Below are 24445 nucleotides of genomic sequence, written 5' to 3'. Positions count from 1 at the left end.
GTATTGTATAGTAGGCCACTCCTTTGGTGCTGAAGGATGTCATCACAGCACTTCTGCCGAATCCTTCCCAGACAAAATACTTGATCTTTTAGAGGATCCCAAAGCCCGAGGTCATAAAAATAAGATATACCATTAACCCATCCAGTCAGGAATTCATGAGAAATGTATTTGCTCAAAGGGTGATAAGAAGGTAAAGCTCCTGGAGTGATTAGCGTAGATGCATTTCAGTGTACGTACTTGGAGGAGAAGGGAATGGTTGGGAGGTAAGGTGAGTTGAAGCTGGGCAGGAAGCTGGAGCATCGGCATTGACCTAAAGCCTATTCCTGTGCTCGAAACTTGATCTAGCATCTGTGTAATCCGAATGCAAATGTTTACAATTCTTTGCATATTTCTATGTTACACAACAATTTCATTATTTTCTCTGTGGCGGTACACCATTAGTGTACCATTAGCTGTTCACATTAGCCGTTCACCATGAGTGAAATAAAACAGGACTGGCTGTTACCAGAGTGATCTTCCAACTGAAATTGGAGCTACTGTATAATCATTCCGTTGCCATGACAATTTGGATTAATGCGTGTACAAGTGACATTTCTGAAGATCTTTTAAAATTCTTACCAGGTGCAACATGGCACCACTTTTTAAACCCCGTTTCTTCAACCTTTTCCCCTTGCCTTCAATATCATTGTCTCTCCCATTTGTTCTTCTCCAATCTCACAGCAGGTTCAGGTTGGGAGATGACAAAATGTAAATAGGATGCAGAAGAGGTGGTCGACTCAGGAGTGGGGTAGAGTCATGTGGGGTAAATAATGGGGTGGTAGAGTCAGGAGGGGGAGGATAATTGGATGGTAGAGTCAGGAGGTGTAGATAATGGAGCAGTTGAGTCGGGGGGGGGGGAGGATAATGGGGTGGTATGGCTGGGGGGGTAGATAATGGAGTGGTGGAGTCAGGAGGGGGAGTGAACAGGTGGTAGAGTCAGGAGGGGGAGTGAACAGGTGGTAGAGTCAGGAGGGGGAGTGAACAGGTGGTAGAGTCAGGAGGGGGAGTGAACAGGGTGGTAGAGTCAGGAGGGGGAGTGAACAGGGTGGTAGAGTCAGGAGGGGGAGTGAATGGGGTGGTAGAGTCAGGAGGGGGAGTGAATGGGGTGGTAGAGTCAGGAGGGGGAGTGAACAGGGTGGTAGAGTCAGGAGGGGGAGTGAACAGGGTGGTAGAGTCAGGAGGGGGAGTGAACAGGCTGGTAGAGTCAGGAGGGGGAGTGAACAGGTGGTAGAGTCAGGAGGGGGAGTGAACAGGTGGTAGAGTCAGGAGGGGGAGTGAACAGGGTGGTAGAGTCAGGAGGGGGAGTGAACAGGGTGGTAGAGTCAGGAGGGGGAGTGAATGGGGTGGTAGAGTCAGGAGGGGGAGTGAATGGGGTGGTAGAGTCAGGAGGGGGAGTGAACAGGGTGGTAGAGTCAGGAGGGGGAGTGAATGGGGTGGTAGAGTCAGGAGGGGGAGTGAATGGGGTGGTAGAGTCAGGGGGGAGGATAATGGGGTGGTAGAGTCAGGAGGGCGAGTGAACGGGGTGGTAGAGTCGGGGGGGGGATAATGGGGTGGTAGAGTCAGGAGGGGGAGTGAATGGGGTGGTAGAGTCGGGGGGAGGATAATGGGGTGGTAGAGTCAGGAGGGGGAGCGAACGGGGTATTAGAGTCAGAAGGAGTGAATGGGATGGTAGAGTCGGGGGGGGGGGGGAGGATAATGGGGCGGTAGAGTCCGGAAAGGGAACAGAAGGTTCATATCTCTTCACATATCCCGTTACTATACCATGTGTCTCAACATCATGGCCCAGCCTTTGCTTTGAGAAACATTGCAGATGTACATTGCTAACCACGCGATAAACATTGCAAAATGGAAGCTGTTAGTTTTCTTCCTGCTGCTGGGCTTTCCTTCTTGCATTTATTAACTAATTTAGAATAGAGGCAAGTGTGTATGAAGTTCAGGTGTAACATTAATGCTTTGGGATAGCAATTTGATCTACAAAGTTAAAATATATAGTTTATATCCTGAGATATCTTTCACCCCTTTAATTTGGATATCGATTTGGTGATGAATGATTGTGATTTGGTTTGATTTGACATTGTAACAATAATAAATCAAATCAAATGTAATATGCTGGTTTGATTGGTTAAAATGCTCCATGGGAAAGCGGCTCTGTCTCCATAACTGATCGAATGGCAAAGATGGTAATGTTTTGCTACAAACTGATTTTGATGAATTGCTCCTCTTGATTTCTCACTATCTCCTGCTGCTGGTCTATAACCTGTGTTACTGCGAATAATAAAATAATTTATTTTACATACTCCTTAGTTACTTTTCTCTTCTCAACAGCGAGAGCGTCCGTCTCCTCCAATAATCACGCCACAGACAGACGAGGAAGAAGGAGAGAAAAGTTGTGGACCAGCAAGACTGTGGGAAGCATTCACTCCCTGCAATGGCTGCCGACCTCTTGGCTTCCCAATTTTAACACAGGTTAATATTTTTACTTTCTGTACAATACTTTACTGCAGGAAAATACATCAATTAAATAGATGGCTATGCTAATTAAAGAACACTTTTTTGTTCAAAAGTAACAGACCAGATGAGGATATTTAGAGTTCAAAATAGTAAGATTTCAAAATTCATTCATGAAGTACAAGAAGGAACAGGCCCTTCGGTCCACCAAGCCTGTGCCAATATGCAGTTTCTATCCCTCCGTTCATATGTTTATCAAGATGCACCTTGAACGTTGCTAAAGTGCCTCTGACTATTCACCCTATCTCTGCCTCTCATAATTTTGTAGACTTCCATCAGGTTGCCCTCAGCCTCTGTCTTTCCAGTGAAAACAATCCGAGTAGCAGCTTTACCGTGATTCCCCGAGGGCAGGCAGTGACACAAACCGCTATTTCTGCGGCTTGCGTGATATCTAGCTTTGGTACGGTGTACACAGCTGTGTCACTGTATGTGTCCAAACATGTGGGAAAGCATCGCCCTGACATTGCATCTGGGTCTGCAGAATGGGAGGGAGATGGCGCAAAGGGTACAGAGATGGCAAACTCTGTGCCATTTCCTGTGTTACATTGGAGTTGGACTCCTCCATCTTCCTTGACAGTGGGAGGAGTCTGTCTACCAAACAGTACACTCAGCATCTTGCTGTGCATGTCCATTTAGTGCTCTCCTGCATCCTGCCCCATTGAGTTCTGCATGTGGGTCCTCTGCAGCAGTATTTGACTGCTACCTTGTCCCCTAGTGAGCTGGCAAATGACCCGCCCTTTAGCCATGGCTTGCTTGCGATGTAGTCCTGTCCAATGACTCATCATGTGCTGATCCCAATTCTGTGCCAGCCTCCCAGGGAAGTGCGCTGCCAATGTCTGAGGTGGCAACTGCGAATGTCAGATCTTGTGGGTCCTCCAGCATTGTCCAGGCTCCTTTGGTTGTGCAGGCAGCAGTTCTTGCATGTCAGAAAACAGGAGCTCCGCGTGAGAGTTGTTCTGAGTTTTCGAAGGGATGGGGAGTGGGTTGGGAAGCAAGTGCCACCATTTATAGACTGCTCATGTTGCCAGATATCAGGATGAAGGTGAGCGGGGAATTAAGAAGGAGCATAAGACTAGAGTTCTGTCATCCTGAACGTTCTGCTGGATGCTGTGGGCCCTCGTTGCATCCGGCCCCGTGATGCTGAGAGTAATTTCTCTGTCGAGTTCAGGAGATACAGACACCCTTATCCCTCCCCACCAGCCCTGTTCTGTTTCCTCCCAGTGTGCATCAACTTGCCCATTAATAGAGTAGGCAGAATGGTTATGCAGCACAGGATGCTGTGCCTGCCATAGGGCGAATACCTGGAGGCAAGTGAAGGTAGCAAGAGGTGGATGTGATGCTGGCAGCATTGGTAGATATGCGTGGTTGAGGTAGAGTATCTGGAGGTTAGGCTGAGTCCTGAGTGCCAGAACCTGTTGCTGGGTAAGTGTTGGCGATACGGCACATTGAGCAGTGTGAGGCGCTCTTTTGTGGTGGATGGGGCCAGCTCCTGAAGTCATTAGATTCCTTGTGGCATTGCTGGCAGCTCCTCTGATCCTGAGACTCTGGGAGCTGTCTGACCTGACCACATGCTCCCTTCTGAGAGCCATTCGGTTTCTCCTGACACCATACCCTTCTACCTCCCTGCCCAGCTGTACCAACAATTCCTTCAGTGTCGCACCTGTCAGTCTGGATTCTTCTGTGTGCGCAGGTGTTCAGAGAATCATAGAATCCATACAGTGCAGAAGGGGGCCACTCGGCCCATCGAGCCTGCATCAAGTCTCTGACAGATCATCCTACTCAGGCCCACCCATCCCCATAAGCCCGTGCATTTACCATGGCTAATCTCCCTAATCTACACATCTTGGCTTATTAAGGGAGAATTGAGCATGGCCAATCAACCTATCCTGCATATCTTTGGAGTGTGGGGGGAAACCGGAGCACCCGGAAGAATCCCATGCAGACATGGGGAGAACGTGCAAACTCCACACAGACAGTCACCTGAGGCTGGAATTGAACCTGGGTCCCTGGCGCTGTGAGGCAGCAGCGCTAACCACTGTGCCACTGAGTTCATTTTAAAAGAGTTTCTGAAGCAGCAACCTTTATTCCCCTTTAAGAGGCTGCCTGCCATTAAGAAAAAGCAGGTTGTTGTACAGCGTGACCTGGAAGTAATGCTGTGGACAGAGCTCACCAGCAGCATTGAGAAGAGAGGCTAGTGCTGGAGATGAAGGCAATGGCAGGTGAAGTGGGTGGAACAATTTTCTCATACCCACCTCAACCTGGACAGGGCACGCTGTGAATCGCTTCCCCTTGCAGCCAGAAATTGGGCAGATGAATTGCTTGCCTGAACAGTTTAATTTGGAATGAATTTCCAATTTGCTGCAGTAACGTTTCCAAGATTAGTCTCATTCTCTTGTCAGTCATCAATATTCATGAGCTCTCCTGTGAAAACTGGGGATGGTTATACAGTGATGAACCTACTCTGTTTCAATGCTGCTCGGTCTGACGGTGTGCGATCTAAGTGTCCTTTTGGGCACTTTACACTTCAAATGCCACATCTCAGTCAGTAGCTTCTAGGTAGCTCTCCACATCAAATAGCCCTGTCCTCAGGCATCTCCTCTACAAGCTTATCTTGCCTAAAAATACATGTCTTTGAATATATATAAAAAAACAAATGGTAAGAAATGTTGTTTAGGATTCCTCTTCTTCACATGCGTTACTTTCTTCCAAGTATCATTGGCATAAAATACATTTTTTCGATTGTTTTATAAATATATAATTGACTATTAGCAGTCACTTGTTAGACAGTAAAGACATTCTTGACACCATCAGTGCTGAGCTGCAGACGTCATGATATCCTTTTGTATTGTAATTCTTCGGTGTTCTAAGTTAGAAACAGTTCACCAAGCTAAGAGCAGCGAGGAAGGAAGCACCATATATGGACATGGAAGGATACAGGTTTGTAGTGATGGAGCATTATGTTAATGAACACAAACTGTGAAGCTGAACTACCTCCAGGTCTGACGTAGAAATAATTGTATCTATAAAAATGCGAAAAGCACGGGACAATCTTTTTTTAACCCTTTCAATGCCGTAGTAGACTGTATGCACTAAAATTGAAAGAACAGCCTGCTCAAACCATTTCAATTGATTTAAATCCTTCTGTGTCTTTACACATTTCCCCAATTTTACTTCACAATCAACATTACAGATTTATATAAGATTGGTGGCGATGACAAGACAACGGAGATGCATGTTTAGGTCGAGGCGAGATGCTGTCAAATGAATGCATGCTGTGCACAGAATTTGAGGTGAATGAATTGGTCGCCCAATTCTTTCATTTCTGATGCCTAATAACAGTTAGGGTGTTAAAATACGTTTAGCCTTTTCATCAAGTACTTGCCAAGCAAAAGATTCATTAGTAATGTCAAGATCATCACTCCCACACAGTCACACTGCAGTGAATACATAAGAGACTCTAATACGTATTCAGGAGATGACTAATCAGTAGGAGCTAATGATACCCTGCTGTATATTGATGTAAAATGCACATATTAAAATGAAACACAAAAGGAAGAATGCATTAGCAACTGTATTTTTAAAGCCATTTTGTCTCATCTGGATGATGAAAGAAAAGATTATTGATATTTTCAATGCATAGGTCTGCGTTTCCTTAATTTACAAACAGAGTGTCGGGGAAGTTGGAGACATCCTTTTTCCTCAGCATTCTCTTCCGCAGCTTCTGTGTCATATTTATCTGTACAGGAGGAGTTACCGTAAGCAACACAAACACTTTACTTACAAGCTGATTTTTAACTCTTGGAAGATTATTGCAAAGTTAAAAATGAATTCAAAAAGTTTCAAAAAGCTTGCTGAAGCTCATCCACATTACCTTTGCATTATTCTCTATCAGCCTCGATATTGGTGTTTGGAATATCTTTGGGATTTTTTTTTAGAAAAGGAAAAAATAGCTGCCAGTCGAACTTGCATTTAAATTCCAAGGCATAAGTAATTACGTCATAAATAAAATGTTTCAATTTCAATATATATCCTAACGTCCTATCATGACAGAAAATTTAATATCACATCTTGCCAGCTATTCATTAGGAGAAATAGCATTTTAATTCCCTGGAAAATACTTATAATAGGTATGTTTCGTTTTGTAAATCCAACCCTACATTCAGCTTAATTTGACAGTGAACACAGGCCTGGTATGAAGAAAGATGGGTTTAGCAGGATTGCTTGTCACTCTAATCACATTATAAAATCAGAGTGGATTTCATGGCTTCAGTGGATTTGCAGGACTCCCATTTTGAAAGCAAGGGTTTGAACTCTTGCCCTCTGATGGGCATTTGAGTTTGGCTGTCGTCATCAATTATTGTTTGCCCACTCTTGGCCATGCTACTGCGTGCCAGAAGCAACAGAATAAAGAGTGGAATAAGTCTTCTTGCTGTCCTCCACGCATGATTAAAGCCAAGCTCAGCCTTAATAGCTTCTGGGGAAACCATTTAAATTTAGCTTTCACTCGCGGGGTGGGGGAGGGGGCAGAAACGTCACAGGGTGTCAGAGCTCTGTGTTGCCTCCGGGTCTTACAACCTACACAATATTAAACAGAATTTCATATAGAAGCCGGTTGCTTGACCCAACTGGCCTATATCAGCATTTATGTTTCGCATGAGCTTCCTCCCACACTATTTCATTTTGCCACGTCAGCATAACCTTTGTTTCCTTTCTCCCATGTGCACGCACCCAGCTTCACCTTAAATACATCAATGCTATTCACCTCACACACTCCAGCTGTCAGCAAGTTCCATATTTTAACCATTCCCAGAGTAAGGAGCTTCCTACTGAACCCCTTGTTGTATTTATAAATGACTACTTTCCATGAGGTGCAATTTTCCAAAAATTGCACAGAGTGTTGGATCAGATGAGAAAAGCTGTGTGAAACTTGCCGGCTTCACAGCTACCTTTTCTTGCCTGATAGGATAGGCCATCCGGCCCATTGAGTCTGCACCGACATTCCAAAAGAGCAACCCACCCAGGCCCTGGAAAAACAACATGGGACTGGAAAATCCCTGCCCTTGGTATTTATCCAGACAAACTCTGGATCATTCCAAAGATATGTGGGTTAGGTGATGTTGCCTGGTATGGAGGAGCTTAGTTATGAGGAGAGATTGGGTAAACTGGGGCTGTTCTCCCTGGAAAGACGGAGGATGAGGGGAGACTTAATAGAGGTGTATAAAATTATGAAAGGCATAGATAGGGTGAACGGTGGGAAGCTTTTCCCCAGGTCGGTGGTGACGTTCACGAGGGGTCATAGGTTCAAGGTGAAGGGGGGGAGGTTTAACACAGATATCAGAAGGACAAATTTTACACAGAGGGGGCCTGGAATGCGCTGCCAGGCAAGGTGGTGGAGGCGGACACCCTGGGAACGTTTAAGACTTATCTAGATAGCCATATGAATGGAGTGGGAATGGAGGGATACAAAAGAATGGTCTAGTTTGGACCAGGGAGCGGCACGGGCTTGGACGGCCGAAGGGCCTGTTCCTGTGCTGTATTGTTCTTTGTTCTTTGTTGATTGGCCATGCTAAATTGACCCTTAGGGCCCGATTTTACCATCAAGTTGTGCTCATTTTCAGGCATGAAAACTTGGTAACGTCAGGCGTGAGGTGAGTAGCGTGATCCGCACCTGTCTCCGCACCGGTTCCCCCTTTACCAAGGCCCGAAAATGGCCACGATCAGGACCGTGCATGCACTTCCCCCTTTACCATCGTGTTTACCCATCCAGATTCAGCGCGAAACAGATGTGCTCCACAAAAGTCTGATTTGGGTGATCCAGTTAGTGAGAAGATAAGCGCCGAGTGTCCAACGGCTCTCTGCTTGAGATTGGTTGGTGGGAGGGGTCCGTTGCCACTCTGCCTGAGATTGGTGGGGGGGGGAGGGGGGAAGGGCATGATTGGTCTGAGTGGCAGAGGGGGTGGGGGGATAAGGGGGTCAGTAATGTTGTGGGGGGTGGGGCAATGTCTGTGGGGGTCAGGGGGAGGCATTATCCGGCCCGGGAGGGACGTGGCAGGGGAGCCGCATTCAATCATTTTTTTTCTGCGCTTGTGCAGTTGGAGGTGCCGATCGGAGCTGCAGGATTTTGGGCGTGTTAAGCCCCGCCCGTGATTCGGAATTGCTGATTTTTTTTTCGTAAGAAGTTTAACAACACCAGGTTAAAGTCCAACAGGTTTATTTGGTAGCAAAAGCCACACAAGCTTTCGTGTGGCTTTTGCTACCAAAAGCTTGTGTGGCTTTTGCTACCAAATAAACCTGTTGGACTTTAACCTGGTGTTGTTAAACTTTTCACTATGTTTACCCCAGTCCAACGCCGGCATCTCCACATCATGATTTTTTTTTAGGCAGAGTGCGCATGGGGACGCCTGAGAACGGGCCTAAAAGTCAGATCTGAAACACTCCCAGTTTCAAGTACGTCCAACACTTCGAATCAAAATGGTAAAATAGCGCCCATAGTGTCAGGGGGACTAGCAGGGTAAATGTATGGGGTTTTGGGAATAGGGCCTGGGTGGGATTGCAGTCGGTACAAGCTTAATGGGCCGAATGGTCTCCTTCTGTACTGTAGGGATTCTATGATTCACTTTCCTGTTGAGCATGTTGTACTATTGTTTCACTTTACACACTGTTCCTCTCTTGCTTGCTTGTTTCCCTACTGGTTATTACATATATATCAATTTTAGATATATCTGTGTCACAAATGTATCCAGTTCCATAAACCTTCCAGAGATGCCTGTATTGTTCCTCATTATTTGCCTTGCTGCCTTTTTGATATCTTCAAATTTTACCATGTTAGTTACTGCACTCTCATCCAAATCAGAATGTTACTGTCCTGAAAAGTATTTAAGTGTTGTGGGGGAGTCAGACTTGGAGGTTCAACAAACCTTTGGGAGAAGCGCTGGCACTCCGCAGTGCAGGCAGTCACCTTCTCAACTACACAATGGTAGTTGAGCATCTTTTAGATAATAACTTATTGAGCATTGTTAGATAATAGACAGTATGGACATTAACTGTTAGCACATCGTTACAAGTTGAGTAGACAGATACGGACATCGACAGTTAACACATCATCGTACATAGAGTAGATGCATTTATGCAGTTATGTCCCCTGTCAATGGCTGATCTCGTTATCAAACTCATTGTTTTGGGTCTGCTTTTATCTCAAGTTTAAGGTGCCTCAAGGTCTGACCTGTTTCCTGCAGTAATTTAAACACTACAGGCTTTAACTCTTTATGTAATGTCTGTGCCCAAAGTCAGTGCCTCTCAATGTCTTCTCCCAGAGTCCATTTTGTGCCAGGTAACCATTTTGTGTCCTTTAACTTTGATTTCACTCCAACATAAGACATTGGAGAGGAGTAATGAAATAAACCAACCAAAATAATATTTATGCAACAAATCAGGATCACGGTGTGAAATGCATGCAGACATGATAATTCAGATGGATGCATATGGTGATTCAACTACTAATGAGACTAAATAAATATCCTAATGTACTTATCACTATAAAATAGACAAATTAATGTCCATTTTGGTTAAAAAAAAAACGCAATATGATCTGTAGATTCCCACACCAGTGTATTACATTCTCCATCAGAGGACCTGAGTAGATTGAGCAGTTATCAGCAACAAAAAAAAAGAACGTTTAACACATCTGGCGAAGAGATGCTGCTAGGCTTAAGATAGCTTAATGTACAGCAGTAAAATCAAGTCAATAATGTCGACCTCTGTGTGGAATAAGTTAATTATTTCCTTAACACAGTGCCAGCACATTTATGTTGCTATAAAAGTCAGGGTGTATGTTGAATCCATAATCTGTGATCTTTGTAAGATTGGTCCATAAATTATATGTGCCATCAATAAAGCGAAGCACTGGATGAGACTGAGTTTTGACAAGTTCAGTGATCTTTTCTTATCTTGATTATGTTTTTCTGCCCATATTGTGGTTGTCGACTACAATGGTTGAACTGGCAAACACCTCATTGAATTAACATTTTCAGCTTATCGCTGGGTATGTGCAACTTTGAGGGTTTTCTTCGAGTAGCTATAGAGTGATGGATGCCTGCCGTCAGGCTACTTCACAATCATGTCAGAATTTAGTCGAAGATGAGTTATCAAGGAATAAATAATCTAAATGTCATTTGCCATCATTACATGTAAATATTCTGGTGAAGTCAAGAAGATATAGGCTGAATAGAGCAGCAGATATTCATCCCTAAAGCAGATTGAACCTTGGGTTCTCTGAAGAAAACACAAAGTGTTTTCATTTAAGTCAAGTACCATGTTTTTTAGTCCCAAAATTCACAAATTATATGCAGTTTTCACATTTCAAGACAACTGATGTGGTCATTTGCAAGTTTTGTGCATGATAAGTTCAGTTGTAGTGTATGGCTACCACCTTTCAATGGATGTGTAGTCAAAGCTCCTTGTGCACAGTGACACTCTGGAGTTGTGCAACTCCGTGACAATTTTCATGCAATGCATAAACTGTCATGTTGATCTTCGCGGACTGAATGAAACACTAACATGGCCGGTCATCATTATACTTCAGAAATGTGGGGCATTTTGTTACAGGGGCATTTGCATGAAATGAAGTATCAAGAGAGGCTGAGGAACGGGCTAGGTTACTGTTGAGGGTAACTGGGCTCTGACTGATTGACTGCTTGATGCCCTCTACAGAGAGTCTGTGGCATGTGCGAACAAAGAATGCAGGAACAGAAAGTGCTGGAAAATTTCAGCAAATGTGACAGCATCTGTGGAGAGAGAATAGAGCCAACATTTCAAGTCTATGGGCGGCACAGTGGTTAGCACTGCTGCTTCACAGTGCCAGGGACCCAGGTTCGAGTCCCGGTCTGGGTCACTGTCTGTGTGGAGTCTGCACGTTCTCCCCGTGTCTGCGTGGGTTTTCTCCAGGTGCTCTGGTTCCCTCCCACAGTCCGAAAGACATGCTGGTTGGGTGCATTGGCCATGCTAAATTCTCCCTCAGTGTACCCGAGCAGGCGTCGGAGTGTGACGACTAGGGAATTTTCACAATAACTTCATTGCAGTGTTAATTTAAACCTACTTACGACACTAATCAACTAAGCTTTAACTTTAAATGTTAACTTTAAGTCTGGATAAGCCTTCATCAGAGCAGCTCTGACTGAAGGGTCATCTAGACTTGAAACGTTGGCTCCATTCTCTCTCCACAGATGCTGTCAGACCTGCTGAGATTTTCCAGCATTTTCTATTTTTGCCAGCATCCGCAGTATTTTGCCTTCATCAAAGAATGCAGCAGCTTGTGTCTTCAGGCATTTAGACTGAAGAACCCTCACTGAGACATGCAAACTCTAAATCAGGAAGTATGACCTGGAATATTCGATTCAATGTAAAATCATGCACAGAAAGTGAAACCAAGAGAGAAATTACGAGAGAGATGAAACAAAGAAAACATAAAAACAAAAAAGGTTTTTATAATTGTCAACACTTAAAATCTGCAGGAATGTGATTCCACACTTTTAAATTTAAATTCTCAGCACTAGAGCAGTAGTTTGGCAGTAATTAAGATTAATTAATTTTAAAAAATCATTTACACCTCAGTGCATAAGCCATTACATTTTCCGTCATACTTAGACAATAACTAATGGATAAGTACGGGCAACTTCACACCCTTCATACATTTCATTACTGAGTCTCATATAAAGCCACAAAGCGAATGAGGAGCAGTGGAACTCGTGGAGAAATTTATTTTTTCCTCGCTTAACTGTGCAGGTGCAGGTGTGGGTAGTTGCTGCCTGATTTACCCCATAATAAGTGAGTGCTATTTGCCTCACCATTATTCTTAACACAAAATACAGGCCAATGTATTACCATATATTCAAACAAGGACATTTTCTTGCGACCAAACCTTAAGCAACTTCAGTTTCTTGAACAGCAGTTCAGAATCAACTAAATTACTTATGTAGGTCATAAAAGACTTGGCCAGCAATTAAGCTGCAATCAAATTCTGATGATATATAGTGAATAAATGATGTGAGACTGTTAATACTGAAACATTTTGCTCTGAAGCCAGGCTGAATCTGGTTAGTCAGTCCACTGGAATCGCTGTTCATTATATATTTGCCAAAATAATGACATGCTTTGGCCAAAAAGGTATTGAAAGAAATAAGGATGAATTCTGTGGTCATTTCTTTGCACTGGTGTTTTCTTTAAAGGAACTAAAACCATAATCTGTAGTATACGATAACCAAGCTTTTCTAGACTGATGCAGAAGAAGGATACTGCAGGCGCTGGAAATCTGAAATAAAGTTCAGAAAATGCTGGAAATGTTCAGGAATTCTGGCACATTCTGTGGCAAGAGAAACAAAGTTAACAGCCAGTAACTGCCAGACTTCGGGGCTTCAACGATACCCTGGGGAACACCCTGCCCCAACCCCCCCATTCCCCCCACAACCGCCACCCCCCCTCCCCCATCCCACTTCTCCCACTCTAACATGACTCACACTGAAGGAAGTCTTCAGGTAAGGACTGCCCGTGAAGTTCAAACTTCGGTTGGGCAATTGCTCTGCAATCGGAACCATCCAACAGTACGATTTAAATCACAACTTCGGGTGGTTCCATCTGTCTTGCAAAAATAGTTACCCGGAGAAAACCAGAAGAATTGAAACCACTTCTAACTCCTGGGCAATTATAGTACTGAAGTGGTCAGCACTGCTGCTTCACAGCCCCAGAGACCCGGGTTTAATTCCTGTCTCGGGTCACTGTGTGGAGTTTGCACATTCTCCCCGTGTCTGCGTGGGTTTCCTTCGGGTGCTCTGGTTTCCACCCACAGTCCAAAAATGTGTGGGTTAGGTTGATTGGCCATGCTAAATTGCCCCTAATGTCAGGGGAATTAGCAGGGTAAGTGTGGGGGTATGGGAATAGGGCCTGGGTGAGATTGTGGTCGGTGCAGACTTGATGGGCCAAGTGGCCTCCTTCTGCACTATAGGGATTCTATGAAGCCATCCCCCCACTGACCCCTGACCCCCACACCGCAGCCCCTCCCTGGCCACCTGAACCACCCTGCTCTCCCACCCTTGCTGACCAGCCAACACCCCCCAATCCCAAATCCTGACTGACTCCCCCCGCCCTCCCACAAGACCAGCCGAACCCATGCCGGTCCCATTGACAATTGATTTTGTGCCCCTTCCCCCACCACCTCCCTCCCCATGAACTGCCCAACCCCTACCAGGGGATGAAGGGTGTCCAATCTGAAATGTTAACATGTTGCCAGATATTTTCCAGCATTTTCAGTTTTTATTTTTAAAAGAATTTTTGCACGCTTTTAATTACACGTTCCAGTAATACGGCCAGAGTTTGGATCACTAAGCATGTGTTACTGTGGAGTGACAAAGTTTAACATTTGCACGCTCATTAATATGAGGTCCATTTTTCTCCTGTTACTATAATGTCAACCTGTAATCACAGACTTCACACAGTGTCAGTGCATAATCTGTGCTTTCGTGTCACCACAAGGCAAAGGGAGAGAATTCAAATATATTCAAGTACTCCTGGTCATTTTACCATTGCATACATACTCTGACCACAATAAATGAGGTGATGATCAATGAATTACAAGATAAAGTTTATTGTGGCTTGTTTTGCCTCCCAGGCAGTTTAGAAGCTCAGAAGGTTGACTCGTTGCTTCATATCTATTTCACAATGTTCTCCCCAGTCTGCAGAGATAGATAAACATGTCGCTGTCCTCCAGTATCTCCTCACAAGAGTTTTATTTGTATGTCTTTGCGTTCATTGCAGCTTTGTCTTCCCAAAGCTAATTGCAAGTGCAAGCTCTGTCCAGATCACACTGTTCTTCAGCAGTTTTTTTAAAGGCCTTTTTTTCCTATGACCAAAAGAAGTGCAATATTATTGATGAATGTCAAGATGTTTAACAGATCACAAGGGTTAAAAGTTAATTTCATTTTGAAATGCTTATTATTTAAGTCAACCCAAGCCCACATCCTGCCCATTACTATTTAACCTGTAATCTTTCAGAAACTTGTGCATTTATTATTGTGGACAATACTCTGCCATAAAGTCTCATACACTCAGAGAAAAGAGAACTTGAGCTCTAACGTAAACATGTCGCAATTCCACCCCTCCCCCACCTCCGCCGCTAAGTTGGTTGTGTAAGCATGGCAGGAAATTTACGTAGGAGGCCAAAAACGGGAATTGCGAACGACATCCGGCCAGTCGTGATCTTCCCCGGTCATTATTCTGACGTAATCAGCCCTGGGAATGGCATGAGGCTGATTCTGATATGTATATCCCCATTTGAATCTCTTTAGTCAGCCCGGGATGTGTGGTGAACCATCGTTGGTTCCCACTAGGTAGTACTGAGCCAGGGTCTGGCCAGTACTACAAGTATGTATATATGTTGCTGTTGGGGTTAGGGATGGGTTGTTCTACTTGTTGCTGTTGGGGTTAGGGTTGGGCTGTTACACCTGTATTATAGTTATTATGGTACATCCCAGTCGGGCTCCGCCTCCTAGGAGAGGTATAAAGGTCACTGCTCTGTCTGGGACCCCTCAGTCTGGGATCGTGTACTATACATGGTAGCTTCGTTGTAATAGTAAATAAAAGCCTTTATTTCCTTGAGCATCTCAAGCCTCGTGTGTGATAACGCGCATCAATTTTATTTACGATTAATTAAACTCTCGTCGTTCAAAAAAAAAGAAAACGATACAGAGAGTATGGAGCAAATGTTAAAACCCGAACGTCTTACACTGGATCCATGTGCGGCGGGCGCCTCTAACACCTTCGACCACTGGTTGAAATGTTTTGAGGACTACCTTGCAGCCTCCGCAGCGGTCACCACAGACGACGACAGACTCCGGGTCCTCCACGCGAGGGTAAGCGACACCGTATATCTCACAATCCGTGCGGCCACCAACTACAAAGGGGCCCTCGAGCTTCTTAAGAAGCGGTACATTAAACCGCCGAACGAGATGCATGCTCGATACCTCTTAGCCACTCGATGACGGCAGCCCGGCGAAACGACGGAAGAGTATGCGAACGAGCTCCTACAGCTAGCCAGGGGCTGTAACTGCAAAGCAGTGTCGGCAGACCAGAACATGAACGACCTCGCTCGAGATGCGTTTGTGGCGGGAATCGGATCATCTTATATCCGACTCAGACTGTTGGAGCAAGGTAATCTTGATCTCACTAAGTCGATAGAACTAGCGGATACGTTGGAGATGGCCTCCAAAAGCCTAGTATTGTATCCCGAAGACCATGTGGAGACAACGTGGCAGGAGCAGTCGCTGATCCCTCCTCGTCCCTCGGGTTCGAAAAGCTGCGTGATGGCGTGCCCACACTCGGGCCTGACGACGGCAGCAGCTCCGGGCGGCCCGCGGTGTTACTTCTGTGGGGGAGTGAAGCACACTCGGCAGCGATGTCCCGCTAAAGCTGTGTTGTGCTCCGCCTGCGGTAAGAAGGGGCACTATTCGAAGGTATGCCGATCCAAACTTACTTCCAGGAACAGCAGTGCGGCCTGCGACTCCCCGGAGCCCGGTTCTTCGTCGTCGGCATCGTCGAGGGTTTCGTCCACGTGCGAGGCCAGGACACCGCCATTACAGTCGACGGAGTCGCAAGAGATGCGCGACAACCAGGGGTCGCTGATTTTGGCGCCATCACCCACGTGCGACCTATGGGAGCAGCCATGTTGGTCGGCACCGACCGCGAACGACCAGCAGGGGTCATCTTCATCTATCTCAGCTGCCTGCAGTGGCGCTCACGAGCCAACGGTGGCGTCGATCATCCTGGACCAGGCCAAGCCTCACAGACTCGACAAGTCTATGATGGACATTCAGGTAAACAAACACTTGATTTATTGTCTGTTTGACAGCGGGAGCACTGAGAGTTTTATTCACCCAGACGCTGTGAAGCGGTGTGGCCTCCAGATCCAACATGTCAAACAGACGATTTCGATGGCATCAAGGTCCCGGTCTGTCACCGTGCTAGGGAGTTGCGTGGTAAATTTAACGGTGCAGGGCACGGTTTACGAGCGCTTCAAGCTCCTGGTGTTACCACACCTTTGCGCGCCAATACTCCTCGGACTAAATTTCATGGTCCACTTGAAGAGTGTAACCCTACAGTATGGTGGGCCACTCCCTCCGCTTTCAGTGGGAGAACAGCAGCTTCCAAATTGCCCAACGCGCCCCGCCTGTAGCCTCTCGACGCTGAAGATTACCACACCCTCCCTGTTCCAGAATCTTGTGCCAGGCTGCAAGCCCATCGCGACTAAGAGTAGGCGTTACAGCACTGAGGATCGGATCTTCATTCGATCTGAAGTTCAGCGGCTCCTCAAGGAAGGGATCATACAACCTAGCGCTAGTCCATGGAGAGCGCAGGTCGTGGTGGTCAAGAGTGGGAACAAACCCCGGATGGTCATTGACTATAGTCAGACCATTAATAGATACACGCAGCTGGATGCGTATCCCCTCCCGCGCATATCTGACATGGTCAATCAGATTGCGCAGTACCGGGTGTTCTCCACCATAGACCTCAAGTCGGCCGACCACCAACTCCCCATTCGCCCAGAGGACGGACAATACATTGCTTTTGAGGCGGATGGTCGCTTGTATCACTTTCTCAGAGTTCCCTTTGGTGTCACCAATGGGGTCTCGGTCTTCCAGCGTGCTATGGACCGAATGGTGGACCAGGACGGGCTACCTTCCCGTACCTGGATAACGTCACCATCTGCGGCCATGACCAGCAGGACCACGACACAAATCTCCTTAAGTTCCTACGCACTGCATCTCGCCTGAATCTGACCTACAACAGGGAGAAGTGTGTATTTCGTACGCGCCGTTTAGCCATCCTCGGATACGTGGTGGAAAACGGGGTCATTGGCCCTGATCCAGACCGTATGCGTCCCCTCCTTGGACTTCCCCTGCCCACTAGCGTAAAAGCACTGAGAAGATGCTTAGGCTTCTTCTCTTACTATGCACAGTTGGTTCCCAATTACGCGGACAAAGCCCGTCCGCTCATCAAGTCCACCTCTTTTCCCCTAACACCAGAGGCTCGATTGGCCTTTGATAAACTAAAAGCCGACATCGCGAAAGCCACGATGCATGCTGTTGATGAGTCTATCCCCTTTCAGGTGGAGAGCGATGCATCTGATTTCGCCCAGGCCGCCACACTTAACCAGGCGGGCAGGCCCGTCGCCTTTTTTTCCCGCACCCTCCAAGGCCCCGAAATTTGACATTCAGTGGTGGAAAAGAAGGCCCAGGCCATTGTGGAGGCCGTCAGGCATTGGCGCCATTACTTGGCGGGAAAACGGTTTACCCTGATCACGGACCAGCGGTCCGTGGTGTTCATGTTCAATAACACGCTGCGGGACAAGATCAAGAACGACAAGATCTTGAGGTGGAGAATCGAACTCTCCACCTATAATTACGACATCATGTATCGTCCAGGGAAACTCAACGAGCCCTCGGATGCCCTGTCGCGTGGAACATGCGCCAGTATACAGGAGGACCGTTTGCAGGCTCTCCATAATGACCTCTGCCATCCTGGGGTCACTCGGCTCTACCACTTCGTAAAAGCCGGCAATCTGCCCTACTCGGTGGAGGATGTCAGGTCCATAACGAGAAGCTGTTAGGTATGCGCGGAATGCAAACCGCACTTTTACCGACCTGACCGGGCACAACTAGTCAAGGCCACTCGTCCCTTCGAAAGACTGAGTGTCGACATTAAGGGCCCCCTTCCCTCAACAGATCGGAATGTGTACTTCCTCAACATCATGATGAGTACTCGAGATTCCCTTTTGTTATTCCCTGCTCTGATACATCCGCTGCCACGGTTATCAAGGCATTCCGTGATCTTTTCACCCTGTTCGAGTACCCCTGCTACATTCACAGCGATAGGGGCTCGTCGTTCATGAGCGATGACTTGAGGCAATACCTGCTCTCATACGGGATTGCCTCTAGTAGAACCACGAGCTACAACCCTAGGGGTAACGGACAGGTGGAACGTGAGAATGCTACAGTCTGGAAGGCTGTCTTACTGGCGTTGAAGTCAAAAAGCCTTCCAGTCTCCCGTTGGCAAGAGGTGCTCCCTGATGCGCTCCATTCCATACGCTCACTCCTGTGTACGGCAACCAACGCTACTCCCCATGAGAGGCTGTTTTCATTCCCTCAGAAGTCTTCCTCTGGGACCTCATTACCGTCTTGGTTGACGTACTCAGGACCTGTCCTCCTGCGGCGACATGTAAGGGCCCGCAAGTCCGACCCGTTGGTCGAACAGGTCCATCTCCTCCACGCCAACCCTCAGTATGCCTATGTGGCATACCCTGACGGGCGAGAGGACACGGTCTCGATTCGAGACCTGGCGCCAGCAGGGGACGTAGAAACCCCTGTCGCTCCCATACCTTCTGTTAGAGACCCCCCAACTATTGTTTCCCCTCCTGACACGGCGCGGGCAGCATCGGGACCATTACTTAACCCTTTTACTCCCGTGTATAACTTGCCTGAGTCCAGGAGATGGTCACCACTTCAGGGCGTGTCGGAAGTCAACGGATTATCATCACCTCGGGGTCAGCCGGCCCGTGAGATTGTTGAGGAACCGTTGGACATCGCCTTGGGGAGAACGCCACCGCGAGTGCCTACTCCGGTGTCATCACCGGTGTTGAGGAGGTCACAACGACGGTGCGGTCCCCGTGACCGTCTGAACTTATAGACTGATGACAAACTGTTCTGTTTTTTTGTACCCCGCCGGCCTTTGTCTTCAAAGGAGGGGTGAATGTGGTGAACCATCGTTGGTTCCCACTAGGTAGTACTGAGCCAGGGTCTGGCCAGTACTACGAGTATGTATATATGTTGCTGTTGGGGTCAGGGATGGGTTGTTCTACTTGTTGCTGTTGGGGTTAGGGTTGGGCTGTTACACCTGTATTATAGTTATTATGGTACATCCCAGTCGGGCTCCGCCTCCTGGGAGAGGTATAAAGGTCACTGCTCTGTCTGGGACCCCTCAGTCTGGGATCGTGTGCTATACATGGTAGCTTCGTTGTAATAGTAAATAAAAGCCTTTATTTCCTTGAGCATCTCAAGCCTCGTGTGTGATAAAGCACATCAGGATGTAATCCTCTGGAGGAGGCATTGTCCGGAGGAGGGGGTGGTGGATGGCAATCGGGAGGCCAGTGATGTCAGTATACGGGGAGATCGGCGGGTACCCAATGGCTCCCTAAGCAGTCTGCTGCCGGCCTCTCGAGAGGGATTAGGCCCCGCCCTCCTCCCCTACTTTGCGTGAATCGTCTGATGGCCTCTGTGTTGTACAGAGTGCCATAAATTTATTTCACTAAGCTCGCCCAAAAAACGGGCGGGAAAGCGGGAGATTTTCCTGCCCATTGGGCACTTAGAATTCTTTTGGGAAAATCATGTCCGTGATGTCCAAAGTTTCTGCGATGCCAAAGTGGTTAGGTGTTGGAGAGGGCTCCTGGAATTTGCGATGTCTGTCAGACACACCAGAATCAGGATCCCTAAAATTGAAGTTAAATTCTGGTAGAATTCACTGCTGACCCCAAAGTGATGAAGGTATATAACTTACTGAGGATGCTGAGGGCAAAAATCACTGTCCTACAAACTGCGCCTTTTGTTACGTTAGTTGTTTAATTATATAAGCTAAGCGAGTGGAAAAGAGGCACGGTGTCTGAAAACATTCCTTTAGCTTTTTAAGGCTTTCCTTTTTGCACCTGCCCACTAACTTTTTTATTTCTTATTTAAAATACATCCCCAGTTCCTAACTTTTCACTGTTTAGGAAATACTGATTTATCTTTCTTGGGTCTAAACTGCACAACCTCACACTTTTTCACATTCAACACCATTTGCCACAGTTTTGTCCACTCACTTAATCTATCAATGTTGCTGTTGACACTTTCATTTCTACTATTTACTGTGCCATCGATCTCAATGTCATCAGCAAACCTAGACATCTAGCTCTCTGTTCCTTTATCTGCAGTATCTTGAGATTAAAGGTATCGATTTATGTTTTACCCTATCATATGCCTCTCAAATGTTTGAAACTAGAGTTAGACAGTAACAGGTTGTGTATAGGCAAACATAAACAGCCAGTTTAGTGCAGAAAGATCCCATAGATTTGTGAGATGAATTTGTTTGTGGTGATCTTGGCAAAGATTATAAAAGAACAGCCTGATGTATCACAGGGATCTTTTACACTTGAAGTACTGGAACTAAGGAAATGAGACCTAGGTTTGATTTTCAGCAAAAAGTTTATATTTTAAATGATGCAATGTTAGCAGCCAATAGCTAATTGCATGTTAACGGAGTACAACTCATTTGTATTATGACTAAGGGCCCAGAAGTCCACTGAGGTCCCATCAATCAGTTCTGGATTTTCAAAAGGTTTGGCATTCTGGTATAATTGGGCAACCCTGTCATGGTGTCCAGTGAGGAAGGAAATTGGAGCATTTCTCCTCTTGAATAAAGCATTATCCGTTTATTAATGGGCATTGTGGACACCCTATTGACTGACACTGCCTTCACTAACCTTGAAGAAAACAAGTGTTAAAATTAAGGATTGGGATCACCTCGATGGCAATACAATTCCTCTATTTGTGGTTGTTGGTAGGTCTTTGTGAAGTACGTGACCCCCGGAACACTTGCGCCTCTGGGAGGCGTGCTATTCAGTCATTGTCTAGTCGCTGTGTTTCAGCCTGTAGATGTGATGGATGTTGACAGTATGCAGCTGCTGCCATTTGACATCTCTTGCTAGCTCGTTTCTCTGCTCCTGCTTCTCATCCTCTGCTAAGCCAAGTGTCAGGGCAGCACTGACAGCAATTTTCATTGTACCGTACTGTAGGTTACTGCCTTTGCTCATTTGCCAATAGGGGCTGCATAAGAGCAGCCTAAGAGTAGCTCAGCTGGCATAATAGTGGTGTTTGCTTTTTATATTGCATTTATATTTTATAGTAAAATTATACTTGCAAAGATTAGATAAATTTCTTACTGATGAAACATTTTGGGGGCTTGGGTAAACATAGAAACTAAAAGCAGGCCATTCGGCCCCTCAAACCTGCTCCGCCATTCATTTTGGTCATGGCTGATCATCAAATTCAATATCCTGATTCCCCCCCCCCCCCACCCCCCCATATCCCTTGGTCCCTTTAGCCCCAAGAGCTGTACCTAATTTCTTCAGGAAATCACACAATGTTTTGGCCTCCATTACTTTCTGTGGTAGTGAATTCTACAGATTCACCACTCTCTGGGTGAAGAAATTTCTCTTCACCTCAGTCCCTTATCCTCCAGCTATGACCCCTAGTTTTGGACTTCCCCACTATCGGGAACGTTCTTTCTGATTCTACCCTGTTTAGTTTTAGTTAGTTTTAGTTTATTTATTAGTGTCACGAGTAGGTTTACATTAACACTGCAATGAAGTTACTGTGAAAATCCCTTCGTCGCCACACTCCGGCGCCTGTTTGGGTACACTGATGGAGAATTTAGCATGGCCGATGCACCTAACCAGCATGTCTTTCGGACTATGGGAGGAAATCGGAGCACCCGGAGGAAACCCACGCAGACACGGGGAGAACGTGCAAGCTCCACACAGACAGTGACCCAAGCTGGGAATCGAACCCAGGTCCTTGGCACTGTGAGGCAGCAGTGCTAACCACTGTGCCACCCTTATAAGTTTCTATGAGATCCCCTCTCATTCGTCTAAACTTGTGAATGCAATCCTAACTGACTTAGTCTCGCCTCATATGACAGACCTGCCCGACAGTAAAAGACAGAAGCCATCAGCTTTCCATTATAGACATAACAATCTTCACTCATCATATGTTGTCCAAACTTTCACCATGTCCATTGAACTCCATAAACTATATGCTATTCTCATTTTCACCATTGCCATGTAACACCATGTCCTGCCTTACATCATTGACTATCTTCACAAAGTACACCATTGGCTGGAAAGCACTTTGCGGTGTCTTGAGCTCATGAAAGGTGCTATATAAATGCAAATCTTTCTGCCTTTTTCAAAATTGCCAGCACCAAAGAAAGTGTTGTAACTTTTGCTGAATTCAATTTTTTAAAAATTATGCATCAAAGAAACATTAGGAGGAACTATTATTAATGGTATTCCATAAGGCAAAAGAACTTGATTAAATTATAACAGTTAATAAAGCTATAGTTTTCTGCTGCCGTGAACAAAATTGAAACGGCAATGAATGTATTATGAAAAGAAATCACAGGAGTGAACTACTGGATTTACTACTCATGCTCATGAATTATGGGGTTTTTATAACGATGAAATAAACTCTGTAATGAATCATCACCAAAGTATTATCTTTTATGTAACAAACTTACATGCATCAGTGAAATAACTGAAGTTAATTTGCATAGGTAAAGACATTCTAATTGTTTAAATTAAATCCCTAACCTAACGTCATGCACCATTTACTCCTGACAGCCAGTTGGTCCCCTGCTAGAATCAAGTGCTCATCAGCTGCAGCAAGAAAATCTTGTGTCTGCAACTGAATTAGCTCAGGCTTGGACCATGGCTCTTTCAGTCAAACAATTCATTAAGATGGGGGAAAATCCGACAACAAACCTAAACATGTTTTCATGATTTTAAACTTTGAATGTGTGTGCTCACAAAGCTTCTATTACTTTTCAGAATTTCGAGTCATTCAATTAGGTTGCAGATTTACTCTTAACTTTAACGGCTCTTTATACTCAGGAAATTGCACTTACAATTTATTTGTTCATTGGATGTGGGTGTCTGTCACTGTCTATTGCCAGTCCCTGAGGGCAATCAAGACTCAACCACGTTTCTGTGGGTCTGGAGTCACATGTAGGCCAGACCAGGTATGCCTAAGGGGCTTTCGTGAACCTGATGGGTTGTTACGACAGTCGACAATCATGGTCATCATTAGCTTTTAATTCCAGATTTTTACTGAATTCAAATTTCACCATCTGCCATGGTTAGATTTGAACCTGGGTCCCCAGAGCATTACCTTGGGTCTCTGGATTACTAAGCTAATGACTTTACCATTACGCCACCGTCTCCCCTGTTATATTGCCGAATGCCCTAAACATAAGTCTTTGATTAGCTGACAACTAAAACAATCTGCACCTATTCAGGGATTCACTCAAATATCCACAGCCTATCCACATGGAAGCATTTATAAATGTTGTAGGTTTTGAATAAATGCCATGATGGAAATCTTCCAAATGTTTTATCTCTTAAGTTTAGGACATAGGTTAGAGCATAATTGATATGATAGTGTCACAATAGCCCAAAAACCATTTTAGGCTGCAGTGTGGTCACATTTCTGCAGATACTTTTTGACTACACATCACTTTCCACTTGCCTCACGAAGGAAAAGTAGATGCTATATCTTTTTTTTTGGTTGTTTTCCCAGCAGCCATATCCGACTGGGGAACCTTTCTGTTCGATGGAGTTTTGTTCCATTGAACCTGAGGTGTTTTACAAAATGTCTGACCTGGTAGGAATGGGAAGGAGAACAGCAAAATATTTATGGATAAAAACAGGAAAGAACGAAAGAGTCAGTGCAATTAATAGAGGTGGGCAGCACAACAAATGGGGAGAGCTAAAGACAAACTCAATAACTGGATAAGTGTGAAATAGAGAGCACAATGACAAAGGAAACATATATTACCTGCACAGAGATGAGGCTGGAGAGACATGTTGCCCAAGCATATATCCTGACCAACTAATTATAAGTTCTTTTAGAATAGATTACTGTTTTCCAAAGTTGCTTTCCCTGGTTTGTTTTAGTCATTAGAAGGAAGGACAAGTTGCACCTATATTCAGAAAACTGTTTGTCATTTTGTAATCCTTGTGCTGGTAATTTCACTGTTAAATGATTTC

General features: G+C 45.6%; 1 protein-coding gene across 5 annotated transcripts in view; it reads left to right on the top strand.

Moving 5' to 3' along the window:
• anks1b (ankyrin repeat and sterile alpha motif domain containing 1B) overlaps positions 1-24445 on the top strand; it is a 591188-nt gene that overhangs the window by 268551 nt on the left and 298192 nt on the right. For all 5 annotated transcript variants that reach the window (XM_078235473.1, XM_078235472.1, XM_078235471.1 and 2 more), the window contains one exon: positions 2365-2505. In XM_078235473.1, the coding sequence (XP_078091599.1) occupies positions 2365-2505 (141 nt within the window). The remainder of the gene's footprint in view (positions 1-2364; positions 2506-24445) is intronic.

This window comes from Mustelus asterias, chromosome 19, assembly GCF_964213995.1.
Source record: "Mustelus asterias chromosome 19, sMusAst1.hap1.1, whole genome shotgun sequence".
NCBI lineage: Eukaryota > Metazoa > Chordata > Chondrichthyes > Carcharhiniformes > Triakidae > Mustelus > Mustelus asterias.
The sequence above is the reverse complement of the archived record's forward strand: the minus strand, read 5'-3'. Positions and strand labels throughout refer to the sequence as shown.